Here is a 16,758-nt window from a genome sequence, read left to right on the forward strand (position 1 = left end):
CGAGCTACATGGATCAATTAACACACGCTTAACTCGAGATTTATTTATGAGTACATATTTTACTAGTGCATCGTTGTGGGGTTGCACAATGCCTTCAGACTCCTCGTCGTTGAAAGACAAGGTTCCTTCTGGTATATAATCTTGAGTCCGTTTTTCCCTCGTGATGGATACATTGGTGCACTTTAACATCGGCCCCTAGGGAATGTCGACCCCACCAATGATCATGTTAATGACATGTTGAGGCTCCTCTTACTCGATCTGCTTACTAGAATCTTTATTCCTGAAATGGTTTTTGGCTCGATCGCTCAGGAACTCCCGGAGATGTCCATTGTTGAATAACCGGGCTACTTCCTCTCTCAATTGTCGGCAATCTTATGCTCTGTGGCCATGAGTGACATGATATTTACACATTAAGTTGGGATCCCTTTGGGCTGGATCGGACTGTAGAGGTCGAGGCCACTTGGTATCTTTGATGCGTCCGATGGCAGATACGATGGCAGCAACATCGACGTTGAAATTGTACTCCAATAACCTCGGCATTTCCTTAGGTCCGGTGGGCCTGTCAAAACCATTTTTGCTCACGAGTCCCCGGTTATTTTGACCTCAATCTCTTCTCCTTTCACTCCTCACAGGGTTTCGTCCAGACTCGTTACCTCTACGATTACCGTTGTATGGTTGATACCGATCTCTACTTGACCTTGGTTCACGATCAATGTCTCTTTTGTATCCGTCACTAGCTCAGACGGGATAAACATACCCGGAAGGGGCCCCGGGCTGATCATCTTCGACCCTGATTTTCGATTGATATCGGTTGTGCACATCGTCCCAAGTTACAGCTGGATATTCTACCAGATTTTGCTTTAACTGTTGTGAAACCAATGAGCATAGAGTATTGAGTCCTTGGGTGAAGGCCTGAACGGACCAATCATCTGCCACAGACGGCAAGACCATCCGTTCCATTTGAAACCTTGACACAAACTCTCTAAGCATCTCGTTATCTCTTTTCCTTACCTTGAAAATGTCCGATTTCCTTGTCTCGACCTTGATGGCTCCGGCATGTGCTTTTACAAAAGCATTCACAAGCATAGCAAATGAGTCAATAGAATTGGGGGGTAAGTTGTGATACCATATCATATCTCCTTTTGACAAGGTCTCTCCGAACTTTTTCAGCAAGACGGATTCGATCTCATCATCTTCCAGGTCATTCCCCTTGATGGCGTACGTATATGAGGTCACATGTTCATTTGGATCAGTTGTTCTGTTATACTTAGGAATTTAGGGCATGCAGAACTTCTTTGAGATTGGCTTCGGAGCTGCGCTCGGAGGAAAAGGTTTTTGAACAAATTTTTTGGAATCTAGGCCTTTCATTATCGGTGGTGTTCCGGGGATTTGGTCGACCCTGGAGTTGTAGGTCTATACCTTCTTGTCGTTGGATTCGATTTTCTTCTCTCCTATTCCTACCCGTTTGTCAATTCCTCGAGCATCTTTATTATCTCAGGGTTGGTCCCGGGTTCAGCTTCATTTGGCCTATATGTGGCTGGTTCATTTATGTGAGTGTTTTTCCGGGATGGTTTGGGCTCAACTCTACTGGGAGCGCGGCTTTGGTTTTGCAGTTGGGCTATCGCTGCCTGCTGAGCTCGCAGCATTTCGAAGATCACCCGCAAGTTGATCACATCTCCTTCACCGTCACGTGTATTTAAGGCTACTGATCGGACTCCCCCGCGGACGCTATTCTCAGGATCGGTAGGCAAATTCGCGTTAATGGCCACATGTGTGTTGGCGTCGATCGGGTCCGCGGCCGAAATTCCGTTGGGATCGGCAGGGGGCACCTCATTACCGGGCACCATATTATTGTTCTCGCCATGGTGGCCAAATTCAGCATCCATGTTTAGAGGGGAAGATTGGGAGTTTGACATTTTAAACTTTGACATGAAATCAAAGACACTTCAAAGAACAAGTGTGAAGTAGGGTGTGCTATGAAAATTTGTATCAAATTACGACTATTATCCTTAGCCCCACGGTGGGCGCCAAACTGTTTACCTTCAAAATCATATAATAATTAAATTTGTAAGTGGTTTTAAGGATATGCGGATTAATTTGATACAAAATGATAAATTGAATTAGAATGGACAAGTAAAGGCATAGTAAATTCAAACCACGCGAGGGGGATGATTCCAGCCTTAGTGAAACATTCCCCCTCGATCCGGGCTCACAGTGGACAATATTGATGAACGAGAGACAAAGCTTATAATAATAGTGAAAATAGTAGTATATTACTTTGGAATACGTGTTACCTTATCCCTAATGAATTATCAGACCCCCTTTATATAGTAGGGGAATCCTACTCTAAGTACAATTCTATAAAAGGTAAAAAATTCTTCTGTTTAACTGATTGTCGGTTCTTCGTCGATACGTGCCGAGATCCATACCATGATATCCAGCCGGTCACGGATATTACGACCTTCTGTTGGTCGTGCTTGATTGCCCGACAATGTTCTCCGAAGTCTTTCAGGATTTGGATCGATCTCGAATCATAAACCCGATATTCTCGAGGGCACGCATCGTGCCACCGGATTCTGACTCGATGAGATCTTTGTTTCGATTCCGATCCTTCGCAATCATATCTCGAACTCGTTTTATCCTATAGGAGGCCGGAGTGTATCATGAGCTCGAGTTTTACCCGTATACACAATGCTCACTACTCTGTTTACATTCATATCTTTATTTTGTGAATACTACAAAAGGAAACTCATAGGTGTATGTTGGTATACATATAAATTATATAATAATTACAGTAATGCAAAATTGTAATATAAGAACTAGTGATGCATGAATTATTTTTTCCTGGATATTAGAATGATATAGACGTATTTCTTCCACATTTATTTTCTTCTTCGAAGAACGCATGGACAAAAGGCTGTGTTTTAATGCATATATCCACTTGGTTCCACGTACACGGACAGCACCCCATCATTGACCAGTTTTGAATTCACATATTTGTCCCAACTTTATCCTTTCCCTCCATCCATAAATATGGATAGCAAGAAGCAAAGGATCATATAATCAAACAGCTAAAAGAAGAAAGTAAAGATGTCTCCTTCATTGCCTACAACACTTTTCGTCTCTCTCTTTTTTTTCTGCCAAATATTTTCTTCAATTACCCAAATCCCAGTTGAAAACACCTTCAAATACGTCAAATGCTTTTTGCCACATCAGCATCTAGGGGTCAGGACTATCGAATTTTCAAGTCAGAAGGATATTAAAGATCGTGCAAAGTTTAAGGAGAAATTAAATAAAAATTGTCAAGTTTAGAGGTTTCTAAATATTTCTGCCTTTTTAAGGTAGTATAGATAGAAAAGTAAGGGCTCCACTGAGAGTGTAAAAACATTTTGCTATTTTCTATAGTGCATACTACATAGTAGGCATGCCAATTAATAAAACGTTAATAAATTTTACAAGTCAAGCATTCCTCACTTCATGTGCACCTAATATCTTCCAATTGGGTAAAGGAAGAAGATTTCAAGTTTATGAGTTCTGAATTTGCTATAAAACTCATAATTCGTCTTAATTATTGGATTCGTCATTAAATATTTATATATATTTAATGAATTATTTAATATAAGTATAATTTAAGCGAAAATTATTATGTTTGTCCAAACTCATATCTAATACTCCAGTTCCGCCGTAGAACATGAGCTGAGGAGATTGATGACAGACACAAAACAACAAATCCTAATGATTCATGAGATTGAAAATGAAAGGTTCATTTGCATAATAGGAAAATATACAGGTAGATTGGATCCCTCCAATTATATCAATCAAAATTTACAAAGTTATCAGCCAGCTCTATGTATGTTAGCAGTGCGGTAAGAAAACTAGTTTGCAACAACATGTCAACATGTATATATGGCGTTATCATTCATAGGAACTAACACTCTTGTATTATCAGTGAAAACACGAAATGTGACAATAGTTTTAATCGGGAAGATATCAATCACACTCTAGCATCAACACACGGAGGGAGGATAGTTATACTCAACTTTGGAATATTCCTTGCGCTAATGTCAATGAAAGAAAACAGGAATTAAGGATGTGAAAGAACCCAAGGTTGCGTTGTCGACTTATATAAATGTATGAGCTTCTAGTAGCTGCTTTTTTTTGTTAAGTATTATCTCCGTCTATCTTTTTGTTTGATTAAACACAAGGTTTAAGAAAATAAGAAAGACTATTTAAAAAAGTCATTAATATTTATATGACAATAGATTATCTCATTAAAGATAAAATAAAAATTTACGTTTAAATAATTAATTTTATAAATATATTATTCTTTTGGGAACAAACTGGAATGAAATATTTTTCACATTTATTTGAACAAGGGAGTAATGAATTGGGCCCTACCCTGGTGTCAATGTGGAAATGACACCAGGTAGCCACTTTTAAACATGATGCTTAAAATATATATATATATATATATATATATATATTCACGATTTACAATATATTTAAAATTCAGGACACGACGTCCTAGAGTTTAAACCTCAAAATTTAAATTTCAGGACATCGTATCCTAAAGTTCGAAAATTATGTCCTGAAATTCGACTCTTATGTCCTGAATTTTAAATTAGTAGTTCAGAAATTCAGGACACTTAGTCCTGAATTTCAAATTAGCAGCTCAAAAATTTAGGACACTGGGTGTGTTTGGTATAACGGAAAATATTTTCCGCGAAAATATTTTCTTGCAAAACAAGTAGTAATTTTATTCATTTTTCGGTGTTTGGTATGCAAATTAAGGAAAATAACTTCTCAAGAGTATTCATAAATAATTTAGATACAATAAACATGAAGTCATAAACTTTCGAACCAACAACCTTTTGAACCCACAAATTTTATAAACTTTCGAACCGCTAAACTTTCGAAACCGCAAAATTTTGAACCCGTAAACTTTATAATTTCTAAACTCGTAAACTTTCAAACACATAAACCTCCGAACTCATAATTTTGGAACTTGTAAAATTTTGAACCTGTAAACCGAAAGATGAAAAAACTAAAACTGAAAATATATATAAAAAATATATTTTTCCCAGCGGAGGGGGGAGGGGGGAGGGGATGGGTGGTGCAAAAAAAAAAATTGAAAATTACAGAAAAAGTAATTTTTTTTGTGCGCGGGGTGGGGGCAGTGGGGTGGGTGGTGGGATGGGGGTGGGTGGTGTATAAAAACGAAAAACAGAAATTTGAAATTACACAAAAAAAAGTAAAATAAAATTATTTTTTTTGCGAGGGTGTAGGGTGGGTGGTGACTGAAAAAAAACTGAAATTTAAAAAATAAATCTTTTTGGAGAGAGGGGGTGGGGTTAGGATGGTGGGTGTGAGGGTGTGGGGTGGGTGGGTGAGGGTGGGAAGGTTGAGAAGGAGTTTTGGAAAATGTTTTCTTTTTCTCTTGATAAGGAAAATATTTTCCTCCAGTTGGAGAAAAATGAGTTCATAAGAAAAATATTTTCCAAAACATTTAAGTTAATCACACATGAGAAAATTAGAAAATATTTTTCCCTTCATTCCAAACACACTCACTATGTACTGAATTTTTAAATTTAGGATACTTAGTCCTAATTTTTGAATGAATTGACTAATCTTTATAAATTATAAATATTTTTAAAATAACGGATTTGAAAGTTGCTATTGCTGCACTTCGCCCAAGACAATTGTCTCCCATGGACCAGTTCAAGGGTGAGTTGGAGCCGAATTACAATTTTAGCTTTTCAACGGTCAAATAATTATTATGTGCACGTAGATAGATATATGATTGTGCAACTTAAATTTCCGCATCCAGCCGCGTCCAACCTTTTTTATACGAGATCAAAACCGGAGACAAGTGGCATGGGTGATGGGTCAACGTTTGACAAAGCAGGTATTATTTGTTTATTTTTATAATCATGATGTTCGGACTAGTTTAAATTTTAGGGACTAGCCGGAGAGACAAGTATAGATAACGGATAATTCTATCCATTAAAATTTTAAACGGACGAAAAAAAATCACTTTTTTTTTTCGCCTTCGTTAAAAGAGACAAAGAATCATTGTCGCGCTTTGCCGTATCTTTTTATTGCGAGTACTACAAAAGGAAACTTAGCGGTATGTGGGTACACATAGTGATAATTAGTACTCCTTCCGATTCATAATAAGTGACTTTTTGATCTTTTTATTTTGGTCCAAAATAAGTGTCCTTTTACATAATCAAGAAGGACTTAATTTTATTTTTTCAAAATTTGCCTTTATTTACATATTCCAATATGTCAAGGTAACAATTAATTAAGGGTAATTTAGTGAATACATCTTTTTTTCTTTAGAAGTTCGTATTTTCTTAAGGGTGTGCCAAATACTAAAAAGTCACTTATTATGAAGCGGAGGGAATAATACAAAAAATTGAAACATAAAAATTAGTTATGCGTGAATTATATTTCCTGGATGTTTAGTATGATATAGACACATTTCTTCTACAATTATTTTCTTCTTCGATTGGAAGTTCGCATGTAATGCATATATCCACTTGGTTCCATACCCAATGTACGGACAGCACCTCAACATTGACCGGTTTCATATGGACACATTTGTGCCAACTTGTGTATTATCATTACGTTTATAATCATATACGTCTATCATTATCTGGCCATGCAAAAATCTTGAAAATTCTGATGAAAAGTATTCGCTAATTAATTAATTATCCTTCCCCATCCATCTATAAATACGGATAGCAAGAAGCGAAGGATCATATCATCAAACAGCTAAAAGAAGAAAGTAAAGATGTCTCCTTCATTGCCTACTACACTTGTCGCCTCTCTCTTTCTTTTCTGCCAAATATGTTCTTCAATTGCCCAAGTCCCAGTTGAAAACACCTTCAAATACGTCAATGATGGCGAGTTTGGACCTTCTAATATCGAATACGGAGCAAATTACCGTGGTATTTATGATATTTACACATATCCATTCTTGTTGTGTTTTTACAATACTACCCCTAATGCCTGGACACTAGCTATGCGCATGGGCAGTGTCCCTTCTAATTCTATCATGCGTTGGGTATGGGAAGCTAATAGGGGAAATCCCGTCAAAGATAATGCCACTTTTGCTTTAGGAACAGATGGAAATCTTGTATTGGCAGATGCTGATGGTCGAATTGCTTGGCAAACAAACACAGCCAATAAGGGTGTCACTGGTTACAAAATATTACCAAATGGCAACTTTGTCCTTCATAACTCTAAAGGAAAATTCATTTGGCAGAGTTTCAATTATCCCACTGACACGTTATTGGTGGGTCAATCGCTCCGTTTGTCAGGCCCGAATAAGCTCGTGAGTCGGGCCTCGGTGAAAAAGAATGCAAACGGGCCTTACAGTTTGGTAGTGAAACCAAAATTGTTCGGTATCTACAACAGAACGAAGCTTGACGTGGAATTAGCTTGGTTTGATATCGGAAATAGCAGTTTGGAAGCAGTAAAATTGAACAGCGGAAATCAAAGGTTGAAGTTGGACTACAGATTAGCCAAATCAAAAACGAGAAGTTCTCATGTTATGGCGTTTACTAAATACAACACCACTTTCACATACCTTCGCCTAGAAATAGATGGAAATCTCAAGGCCTACACTTTCACCGGTAACGAACAAGACGATCGGTACTTTTGGCACGAAACTTATAAAATGCTTTAAGAAGACGCTTTTTCATTTTCGAAACATAGCTCTCTTTAAGATAAGCATTTCATACCCAGTTTGGTTCCACGCTAGTCCAAAAGATAATTTGTACTATTACTTTCAATATCTTGCATTTTTGGGCTGAAGGGTGTATTTTATTACAATGTTTATTTTCTTTCGAATAAAGTATGTATTTTATAATGTTTTCCTTTTAAAATGCTATTTCAACTGTGATAACTCGGTGACTTGTTAATTTTCTTCTTCTTACTGCTCTCAAAGCATTTAAAATGTTCTACTAATGGTGTTATAAGGGGCCATAAGTCCATAACTCATAAAGATTACAGCAATGCCAAGGTCCTCTTTTGTTAATTGTGATTACGGTTTTCTGTCTGTTTCTGGCGTAGTTGCAGCCTGATAATTTTCAAAATTATCAGTTGGTTAAAATTAGGAATAAAATAAATAGTTTAAAAGAATTTAAACGACATAAAGTTTCTCAAGAAAGGATCACTTTATAGTTGATGATTTTGCAATGGGACTTTGATTAAGAGGAGACTCCGCGAAGCTTCTTAATTCAAGGAGACAGTAGGCGCACGAATCTATAATTTTTATGAATGCATGACATAAATTATCAGCCCTCATTACGACTACGACAATGTTGTTTGACCAAGAAATATAATCTCCGATTAAACTATTAAATTTATATAATAAATGGTCAAATCTAGTTAAGGATAATGACTCTAGATATTGAGCATAAGGATGCATGATAGATGGGACTGTGTTTGCATATGATTGATGACAATAAATCTGAAATACTCTTACAACAAGAATATTAAATGAGATATATCTAGCAATAAATGACATTTATATAAATAAAGTGAATGATTCACCTGATAATGAATGAAAAAGGTAAATATTCTGCCTGACAACGGTGAATGACACATAGATTCAAGATTTGCATGAACAATCCTTGGATCTAGTGAAAAAATAGAGAATAATATGAACGAGAATCTTTATAAAAAGATAGCCTTTGTGTTTATATCAGAGAGGGAGTCTTCTATTCAAAAGTGTTCTTATCAGAAAAATATTACATGTCCTTATCATTGTCTCTTCTTTCTATATATATGGCCCATTTTTCTTAGAAAACTCTAATAGTACAAACATCAGAAATATTCACTAGAATATTCCCCTTTTTAATGCACTCTTCTGACAAATTAGCCGTTACGAGTCTTATCAATAATAATCGATCTCGACCCTTGTTGACATTTTGACTGCGATTTCTATTGATATCTCGACCACGGCTTATATCGACACCTCGGCCATTAATCTCGCTATGTCTTAGGCGAGCTCGACCGATGACATTCATTAATGTCATTTTATGCTAAATATTCCAAGGCCAGATTTTTGGCCTATACAGTTAGTCCTTCTGCTTATTAAGGTCGAGGTCGGGCGGCCTTCGTGAGCGGACTCTGTTTGTCGTTGTTGATGAAATCGAGCAAGCAAGTTGGATAGCGGTGCTTTAGTCGAGGTGGCAACATGACTTTCCGTGAGTTACAAGCTTTGGAGATGCGTCTTTTCAGAATGAAGTCATGACATCATGCGTCATTATGATGTGTTTTCCCGATGCTCTGCATCGTTTCTTGCGCCTCTCCCGTTTCGATATCTGCGTTGGATAATGATGGCTTGATTTCTTGGTTTTGGTGCTCGAACTCTAATAAATAGGGATCTGAGGCTATTTGTGTTTGTTTTGCTTTCATCTGAGGCTGTTTCGATAATGATGGCTTCTCTCTTTCATTTTCCACATTGAACCCTAGTCTCTATTCTGCTTCGTCGTTGCGTGCCCATTCCTCTGGTTCTAGCGACCGTTGCTTTCAACTTCTGTGCTTTAGACATCCCCCTTCAAGACTATGGTTAACGTAACTTCCGGCTCTGGTGCGGCATCTAATCCTACTCCCCTGGCGGTGCGTGTGCCTCCTCACGGAGACAACGCTTATGCTGCCCTCGAAGATGAAGGGTTCCCTACGGTAGAGGAAATAATTCCTCGTAATGAAAATCCTAGATCCAATTTCTCGAAGTTACTCGAGGACGACCCTGAGGCCTCAGAATCGCTGATGAATGCGGTTGCTCTTGCTGATTTCAGGGTGAAGTTCAAAATTCCGGCCCACATTGATCTGGTCCCAGCGGGGCGCGACGTGGTACAGATTCATCGCCTAGGATACTGCGCATTCTATGCGTATCCGTTCTATGTAGGGTACTCATTTCCCCTTCTCCCATTGGTGGAGGAATTTTGCCACTACTACGGTGTCTACCCGGCCCAACTTTCACCTTACATCTACAAACTTATCCGCATGTTGACAAAATACGCGAAATTGGCTGGCCGTGGGATCTCTCTTCGCCACCTGATTCACCTCTTCGCACCTATTTTCTATAGAGGGATGATGTTGCATCTTCGCCATCTAGGAAGTAAGAGTTTGGTAGTGAAGATGAACGATAAAGAAAATCGTCGATTCTAACTCAGCTACTTCTACGTCAAGATCGAGGATGTGGTGGCCAACGCGAACGGATTTCCTGAGGCATGGAATTATGCCCGTAAGTATATTTTGCTAAGCGCTTAATTTGCCCGTTTTGATTGTAGCCTAACATTCTGCCTTTTCCTTGTTCAGCTGAGACTTCTCCCCTCCTTTGGTTGTGGATATTCACGACTGGGTTAGCCAGGTCTTGCCTCACACAGTGGAGGTTTATGAATGGTCGACCTTTATAAAGAAGTTCAGGCCCAAGCTTTCAACGACCGGTGAGTTTGTCCATCCATATTCATCTATACAATGATCTTTTACCTATGCCGTTCTGACCTTGTGGTCGCTTGATCTTTACGACTTTAAGTAAGAGTCGATGTTCTAATCTCTTTTGCAGCCCGAGGGTCTTCGAGGAGACAGAAGGCTCCTGCTCCGGCATTCTGCAAGAGGAAAGTTGTTTATGTTCCTTCTGTTGCGGTGAGGCCTGCTCGATCATCGACTACTTCTACAACGGGGCTTTCAACTTCCCCTCTGCGTCATCTAATTGATGAGGATGTTGAAGAAAGGTCATCGCCGAATGATGATAATCTGCTCCCCCACAAGAGGCGATCTGTAGATATCGGCGAGGGAGCTGTCCGTGTGGGGAGTTCGGCGATGAAGGATTTCGTCGTCAGAGAATCGGCGACCATAGACCTCGGAGATGATGCCGAGCTATTGCCCACAATTCTATCGTCGTCGGGGGCCGAGGGATGTACGTTTCTCCTTGAGGCCGCAACGAATTTTGAAGGGCCATTGGCGAGAGTCCCTGACGCCTTACAAGGGGGTGCGACATCGATCTCGTTACTAGCCGAGGATCTCTCCTCTAAGGTTGACACGAAGGGAAAAAGTGTAGACGAAGAAGGTTACGAGACGGGCTCCGATATGGACGCCGAGGAGGTTAGGATGATGGGAGAAGGACTCACCCGGCTCGAGGTGAGATTGGAGAGGACCACGCAGACTATTGTGATCCTTCTGGACCGGGATCTGCTAGTTAATCGGAGGACTTGGTTCCTTATCTTGGTCCCCACTGTTCCGATGTGGAGGGTAAGACCCTCGAGAAAATGAAGGACTCTACTTTGTCGAAGAGCATAGCCGGCCTCGCTCTAAGGGTAAGTTTGGTATTTTATTTTTATGTTCATTTTTCATGATCCGATTTTGTTCTTACTCGCTCTGGCTTTCTTTTCAGACCGTGATCTTGGAGATCGAAAGCTCCCGCCGAGAGGAGAGGCGTAAGGCTATTTTCCAAAAGATGGAGCAAAAATATCGCGAGTATCGTGATAAACACTTCGAGCTTTGCAGGCGGCTTGGTGGGAGTAGCAACTTCCGGGCTCTCCAAAACGAGCTAAAGGAGAAGGATGACGAATTGGTGAATGTCATCGGAAAATATAGTGAGATCGAGGTGGCATTGAAGGACAAAGAAGAGGAGCTCGAGGTGAGCAGGGGGTCGAGGCCTAATGTGCCGACCTTCAGGCCTAAGTGGTCTCATTGCGTGCCGAGATGGAGGAGTGTCAACTTCGAGTGGTTTCTTTGAGTGGCGAGGTCGCTGAGAAGGTGGAGGGTTTGGAGAAGGCGGAGTCGGCCCAGTTATTAGCTGCGAGGAAAGCGGAAGCTTTAGAGGACACAATCCGCGTTCTCCGTTCTGAGCGGGATTATGCTTTGGAGACGGCTATGCTCAGAGAGGAGTAGCTTGATGAGCGTATAGGGGAGTTAGAAGAAGAGGTTGCGGGCCTTGGTGATCAAGTTATTTCCCTCGAGGCCAAAAAGGCGCAATTATTGGCTCAACCGTCCTCATCCCGCACTTCTACTACTTTCCTGATGTTCCTCGGGATCTGTACGAGGAATTGATTTACATAGAGGCCCAGCTAGATATATTCAGGGATCTGATGGGGGTGGGGGCTATTTCAGAAGCCGACTTTGAGAATGCGCGTGCTAAGGCACATAAAGCTCGATTTGCTTGTGGCTATGACCCCGCTACACCGGAAGCTGGCGATGACGAGGAGGGTGCGAGCGTGGACCGAATTGAACAGGATGCCTGGTACGAGGATGAATATCCCGTTGGCGATGGTGATTAGGTGGGTGAAGACGGTCTTAATGATCAAGCGGGTGACACTGCTGAGTCGGGTGGTGATTAGTTCTTTTTTGTTTTAGCCACGGGCATGGGAACTTTTTATAGGCGTGCAGCCTTTGTAAAAAATATTCAGAATGAAATGTTAGTTTTGCTGTTCGTACCTGATTTCTTTTCTTTGTTCGGATTTGCGCGCTTTTCTGATTTTATTACTTGGTTGCCTTTGTCGTAACAGACTTGAGTGGGTTGAACGGTGTTGAAGGTAGCGTTCATTTGGTTAAGGTCGTGGGCCGAGTAGGTAGTAATTCGAAAAGAGGTCAAATGTAACCTTTAATTAATTGAGGTCGTGGGCCGAACATGTGTTAATTCGAAAGAGGTCGAATGTAACATTTGATTAAATGAGGACGTTGGCCGAATAAGTGTTAATTCGAACGAGGTCGAATGTAACATTTGATTAATTGAGCCTGTGGGCAGAATAGGTGTTAATTCGAACGAGGTCGAATGTAACCTTCAATTAATTAAGGTCGTGGGCCGAATAGGTGTTAATTCGAACGAGGTCCAATGTAACCTTTATTTAATTGAGGTCATGGGCTGAATAGGTATTAATTCGAACGAGGTCGGATATAACCTTTAATTAATTGAGATCGTGGGCCGAATAGGTGTTAATCCGAACAATGTCGAATATAACCTTTACTTGGTGAGTAGAGATAAACTTTCATGTACTTGTGCTTTATTCATACTTTTGGAGAGATTTACATATTTTTCGTGGTTGGTAGTTCAGTCCCAGTCTCGGTCTATCTAGTCCCTTCATTGGTCGAGCTGGAAAGATAGTGAGAGATTGAGCAATGAACTGATCGTCTGGTGCTTTCCATCTGTGCACTTCAATTCTGAAGTATCCCCATCATCGCCTCGTTAAAAACCTTCTCGAGAAAACCCAATTGGGACAAACCTCGAGCGAGGGAAAAAGAGTGCGACTTTAGGGACTTCATCCTTTTAAAAGTTGAAGTACTTGAGGTGCGTAATGTTCCAGTTGTTTGGTAGTCGCTTTCCTTCCATTATTTATAGTGTGAATAACCCTTTGCTTGTTGCTGCCGTGATTTTGTAGGGGCCGTCCCAGTTTGTTCCCAGTTTGCCTTCTCACGGGTCTTTGCTTCTTTTGTGTTTTGGCTTTAAGCACGTAGTCCCCGACTTTAAGTGGCCTGATCTTTGCCCTCTTGTTATAGTAGCGTTATGCTTGTTGCTTTGGGGCGACCATTCTTACGTAAGCCGTATCTCTTCGTTCCTTGACCTCGTCGATTTTTTGCCTTCTACTGTTATCGTTCTGGGATCCGCTCTCACGGAAATACCTTAGACTGTGCTCCCCGACATTGACTGGTATTACTGCATCAGACCCTTAGACTAAAGAGTATGGAGTTTCTATGGTGCTCGTTTTTGGCATTGTTCGGTAGGCCCAGAGTACTTCTGGTAATACCTCCGGCCCCAATCCCTTGGCGTCTTCGAGTTTCTTTTTCATGATGTTCAGTATGGACTTGTTGAAGGATTCCGCTTGTCCGTTACTTCTGGTAAGGCGTTGAGAGTATTCTTTTGATGTGCCATTTTTCAAAAAATTTGGCCACCTTCTTTCCTGCAAATTGAGGTCCGTTATCGCAGCTGATTTCTTTGGAGAAACCGAAACGGCATATGATATTTTTCCATATGAAGGCGATTACTTCCTGTTCGCCTATTTGGGCAAATGCTCCTGCTTCCACCCATTTAGAGAAATAATCAGTTAAAACCAAGAGAAATCGTACATTACCTCGTCCGGTCGGGAGGGGGCCCACGATATCCATTCCCCATTTGATGAACGGCCAAGGGGACGTCACTGAGTGTAGTTGTTCGCCTGCTTGGTGGATTATTGGGGCGTACTTCTGGCATTGCTCGTATTTTTTCAAGAAATCTGCGGTTTCGTTTTTCATGGTGGGCCAGTAGTATCCTGTTCGTATGAGATACCTGACCAACACTCGACTGCTGGAGTGAGCTTTGAAGTGGCCTTCGTGCAATTCTTCAAGGACGCGTCACGTCTGATTTGGGCCCAAGCAATTCGCTAGGGGGCACTATATGTCCTTTTGTACAGGTCGTTGTGAACGATGCTATACCAGGCTGCTTGGATCCGCAGTTTCTTGGCCTTTTTTTTTAATCATTGAGGAGTATACCGTCCTGCAAATATGTAGCAATACGGTTGCGCCAATCCCAAGTTAGGTTTATGGTTCTCACCTCGATTTGGTCTATCGACAAATTGAGGAGGTGGACCACACTTTGGTCTCCGGTTGTGATGTTTTTGGTGGCTGCTGCCTCGATATTCCGTGCTCGGAGAATCTGGTCGAGCTGACATTCGTTGAACTCGGGTAGTAGTTTGCAGATTTCGGTCTGGTATTTTTGTAACCTCTGCTCCTTGATTTGAAAAGTCCCTGTTACTTGGTTGACCACGAGCTGAGAATCGCAGCGCAACCTTAGCCACTTCGCCCCGTATTTGAGTGCTAGTCTTAGTCCTGTAATTATGGCCTCATACTCGGCCTCGTTGTTAGTCATGTTCGGGCACCTTATGGACTGGCGAATCACTTCGCCTGTTGGGACTTCAAATACAAATCCCAGCCTGGACCCAGACGCTTTAGATGCGCCGTCGGTGTATAGGACTCAGAGGTCGTGTCACGTGTGTTTGAGAAGTGTGGAGGGCTTCCTTTTCGACTTCGGGCAGTATGTGCGCACTGAAGTCAGCGAGGACCTGAGACTTTATCGTCGTTCGCGGTCGATATGTGATATCGTGCTCGCTTATTTCAATGGCTCATTTGGCCAATCTGCCCGAAAGTTCGGGTTTGTGTAAAATGGTTCTTAAGGGAAAAGTCATGACGACCGAGATGGGATGGCATTGAAAATACGGTCTAAGCTTCAGTGAAGCTACGACTAAGGCCAGAGCCAGTTTTTCAAGGTGGGGGTACCTCGTCTCGGCGTCGACTATGTAATAGATGGGAGACTGCGCTCACAGCTACTTCAGATTCGGCGAGATAGATGAGGAGAGGCTGTCTTGGTTCCGATTTTGAGAGCAACGGTGGCGAGGATAGGTATACCTTCAATGCTTGGATGCATTCAGGGGTCCATTGGAGGTCGTTTTCCTTTTTAAGTACGCCGAAGAATTTATGGCACCTATCGGAGGATCGCGAGATGAACCTTGACAGGGCAGTGATATGGCCGGTTAGCTTCTAGACTTGTCTTTTGGTGGTCAAGTGCTCTGGTATACCCTCGATGGCCTTGATTTGGTCTGGATTGATCTCGATACCCTGTTGTGACACTAAGAAACCCAAGAATTTTCCTGAGGCCACGCCGAATGCGCACTTTTCGGAGTTCAACTTCATGTCATATTGCCTGAGTATGCCGAAGGCTTCTCTTAAATGATCGATGTGATCTTCTTTCTTTTTGGATTTAACCAACATGTTGTCAATGTATACCTCCATCGCCTTTCCGAGTTGTTCTTTGAAAATTTTCGTCACCAGTCTCTGGTAAGTTGTCCCCACATTTTTCAGTCTGAAAGGCATGACTCTATAGCAGTACGTACCCTGGTGGGTGATGAAGGTGGTCTTTTCCTGGTCCGCTTCCTCTATAAGGGTCTGGTTGTAGCCCGAGTAGGCGCCCGAGAAACTCAACAACTCATGTCCGGCTATCACATTGATGAGTTGGTCGATATGAGGTAGGGGAAACGAATCCTAGGGGCAAGATTTGCTTAGGTCGGTGAAATCCACGCACATCTGCCACTTGCCATTTTTCTTTTTTGTCATGACCACGTTGACGACCAATTGGGGGTATTTTGACTCTCTAATAGAACCATTTTCCAATAATTTTTCCACTTCTTTGCGCATCGCGTCATTGATTGCAGAATTGAACTTGCGTCGAACCTGCCTTACCGGGGTATAGAGTGCATCGACGTTCAATCTGTGTGTGGCAATCTCTATTGGGATAATTGGCATATCTGCATGGCTAAAAGCAAACAGGTCCACGTTAGCAATTAAGAATTTTCGAAACTTACCTGGCTCTTGGATTTTACAGCCGATGTAAGCTTTCTTGCTGAGATCGTTGACATCTAGCTGAACGGGGTCGAGGTCCTCTATAGTCGATCATGCGTCCTCGGCCATATCGGGGTCTTTGATGACGTCTTTGATGCCGTCATCTACCGACCTCGACCATGTTGATTGCTATGCTTCCTTCTCTTTGTCTTTCATTTGTAGAGTGGTCGTGCAGTCTAGGGCGATGTGGTAGCATTCTTGGGATGTACGTTGTTCCCCGCTTATGCTGAATATCCCCCATGGAGTTGGAAATTTGATGACTTGGTACAAACTGGAGGGTATAACTCTCATGGTGTGTATCCACGGTCGCCCTATTATGGCGTTGTATGCCGTGTTCTGATTCATGATGTGGAATGTGGTATCTAGAGTGACGCC

At 41.5% G+C, this 16,758-nt stretch overlaps 1 protein-coding gene across 1 annotated transcript; it reads left to right on the forward strand.

Annotated features, from left to right (window-relative positions):
* The first annotated feature begins 6,746 nt into the window (after positions 1–6,746).
* Positions 6,747–7,876, forward strand: LOC104120398 (epidermis-specific secreted glycoprotein EP1-like). The gene has a single exon (XM_009632155.4). It carries the CDS (start codon positions 6,797–6,799, stop codon positions 7,691–7,693), a length of 897 nt encoding a protein of 298 aa, XP_009630450.1. The 5' UTR covers positions 6,747–6,796; the 3' UTR covers positions 7,694–7,876.
* Positions 7,877–16,758: the final 8,882 nt, after the last annotated feature.

This window comes from Nicotiana tomentosiformis, chromosome 7 (assembly GCF_000390325.3).
Source record: "Nicotiana tomentosiformis chromosome 7, ASM39032v3, whole genome shotgun sequence".
NCBI classification, from domain to species: domain Eukaryota; kingdom Viridiplantae; phylum Streptophyta; class Magnoliopsida; order Solanales; family Solanaceae; genus Nicotiana; species Nicotiana tomentosiformis.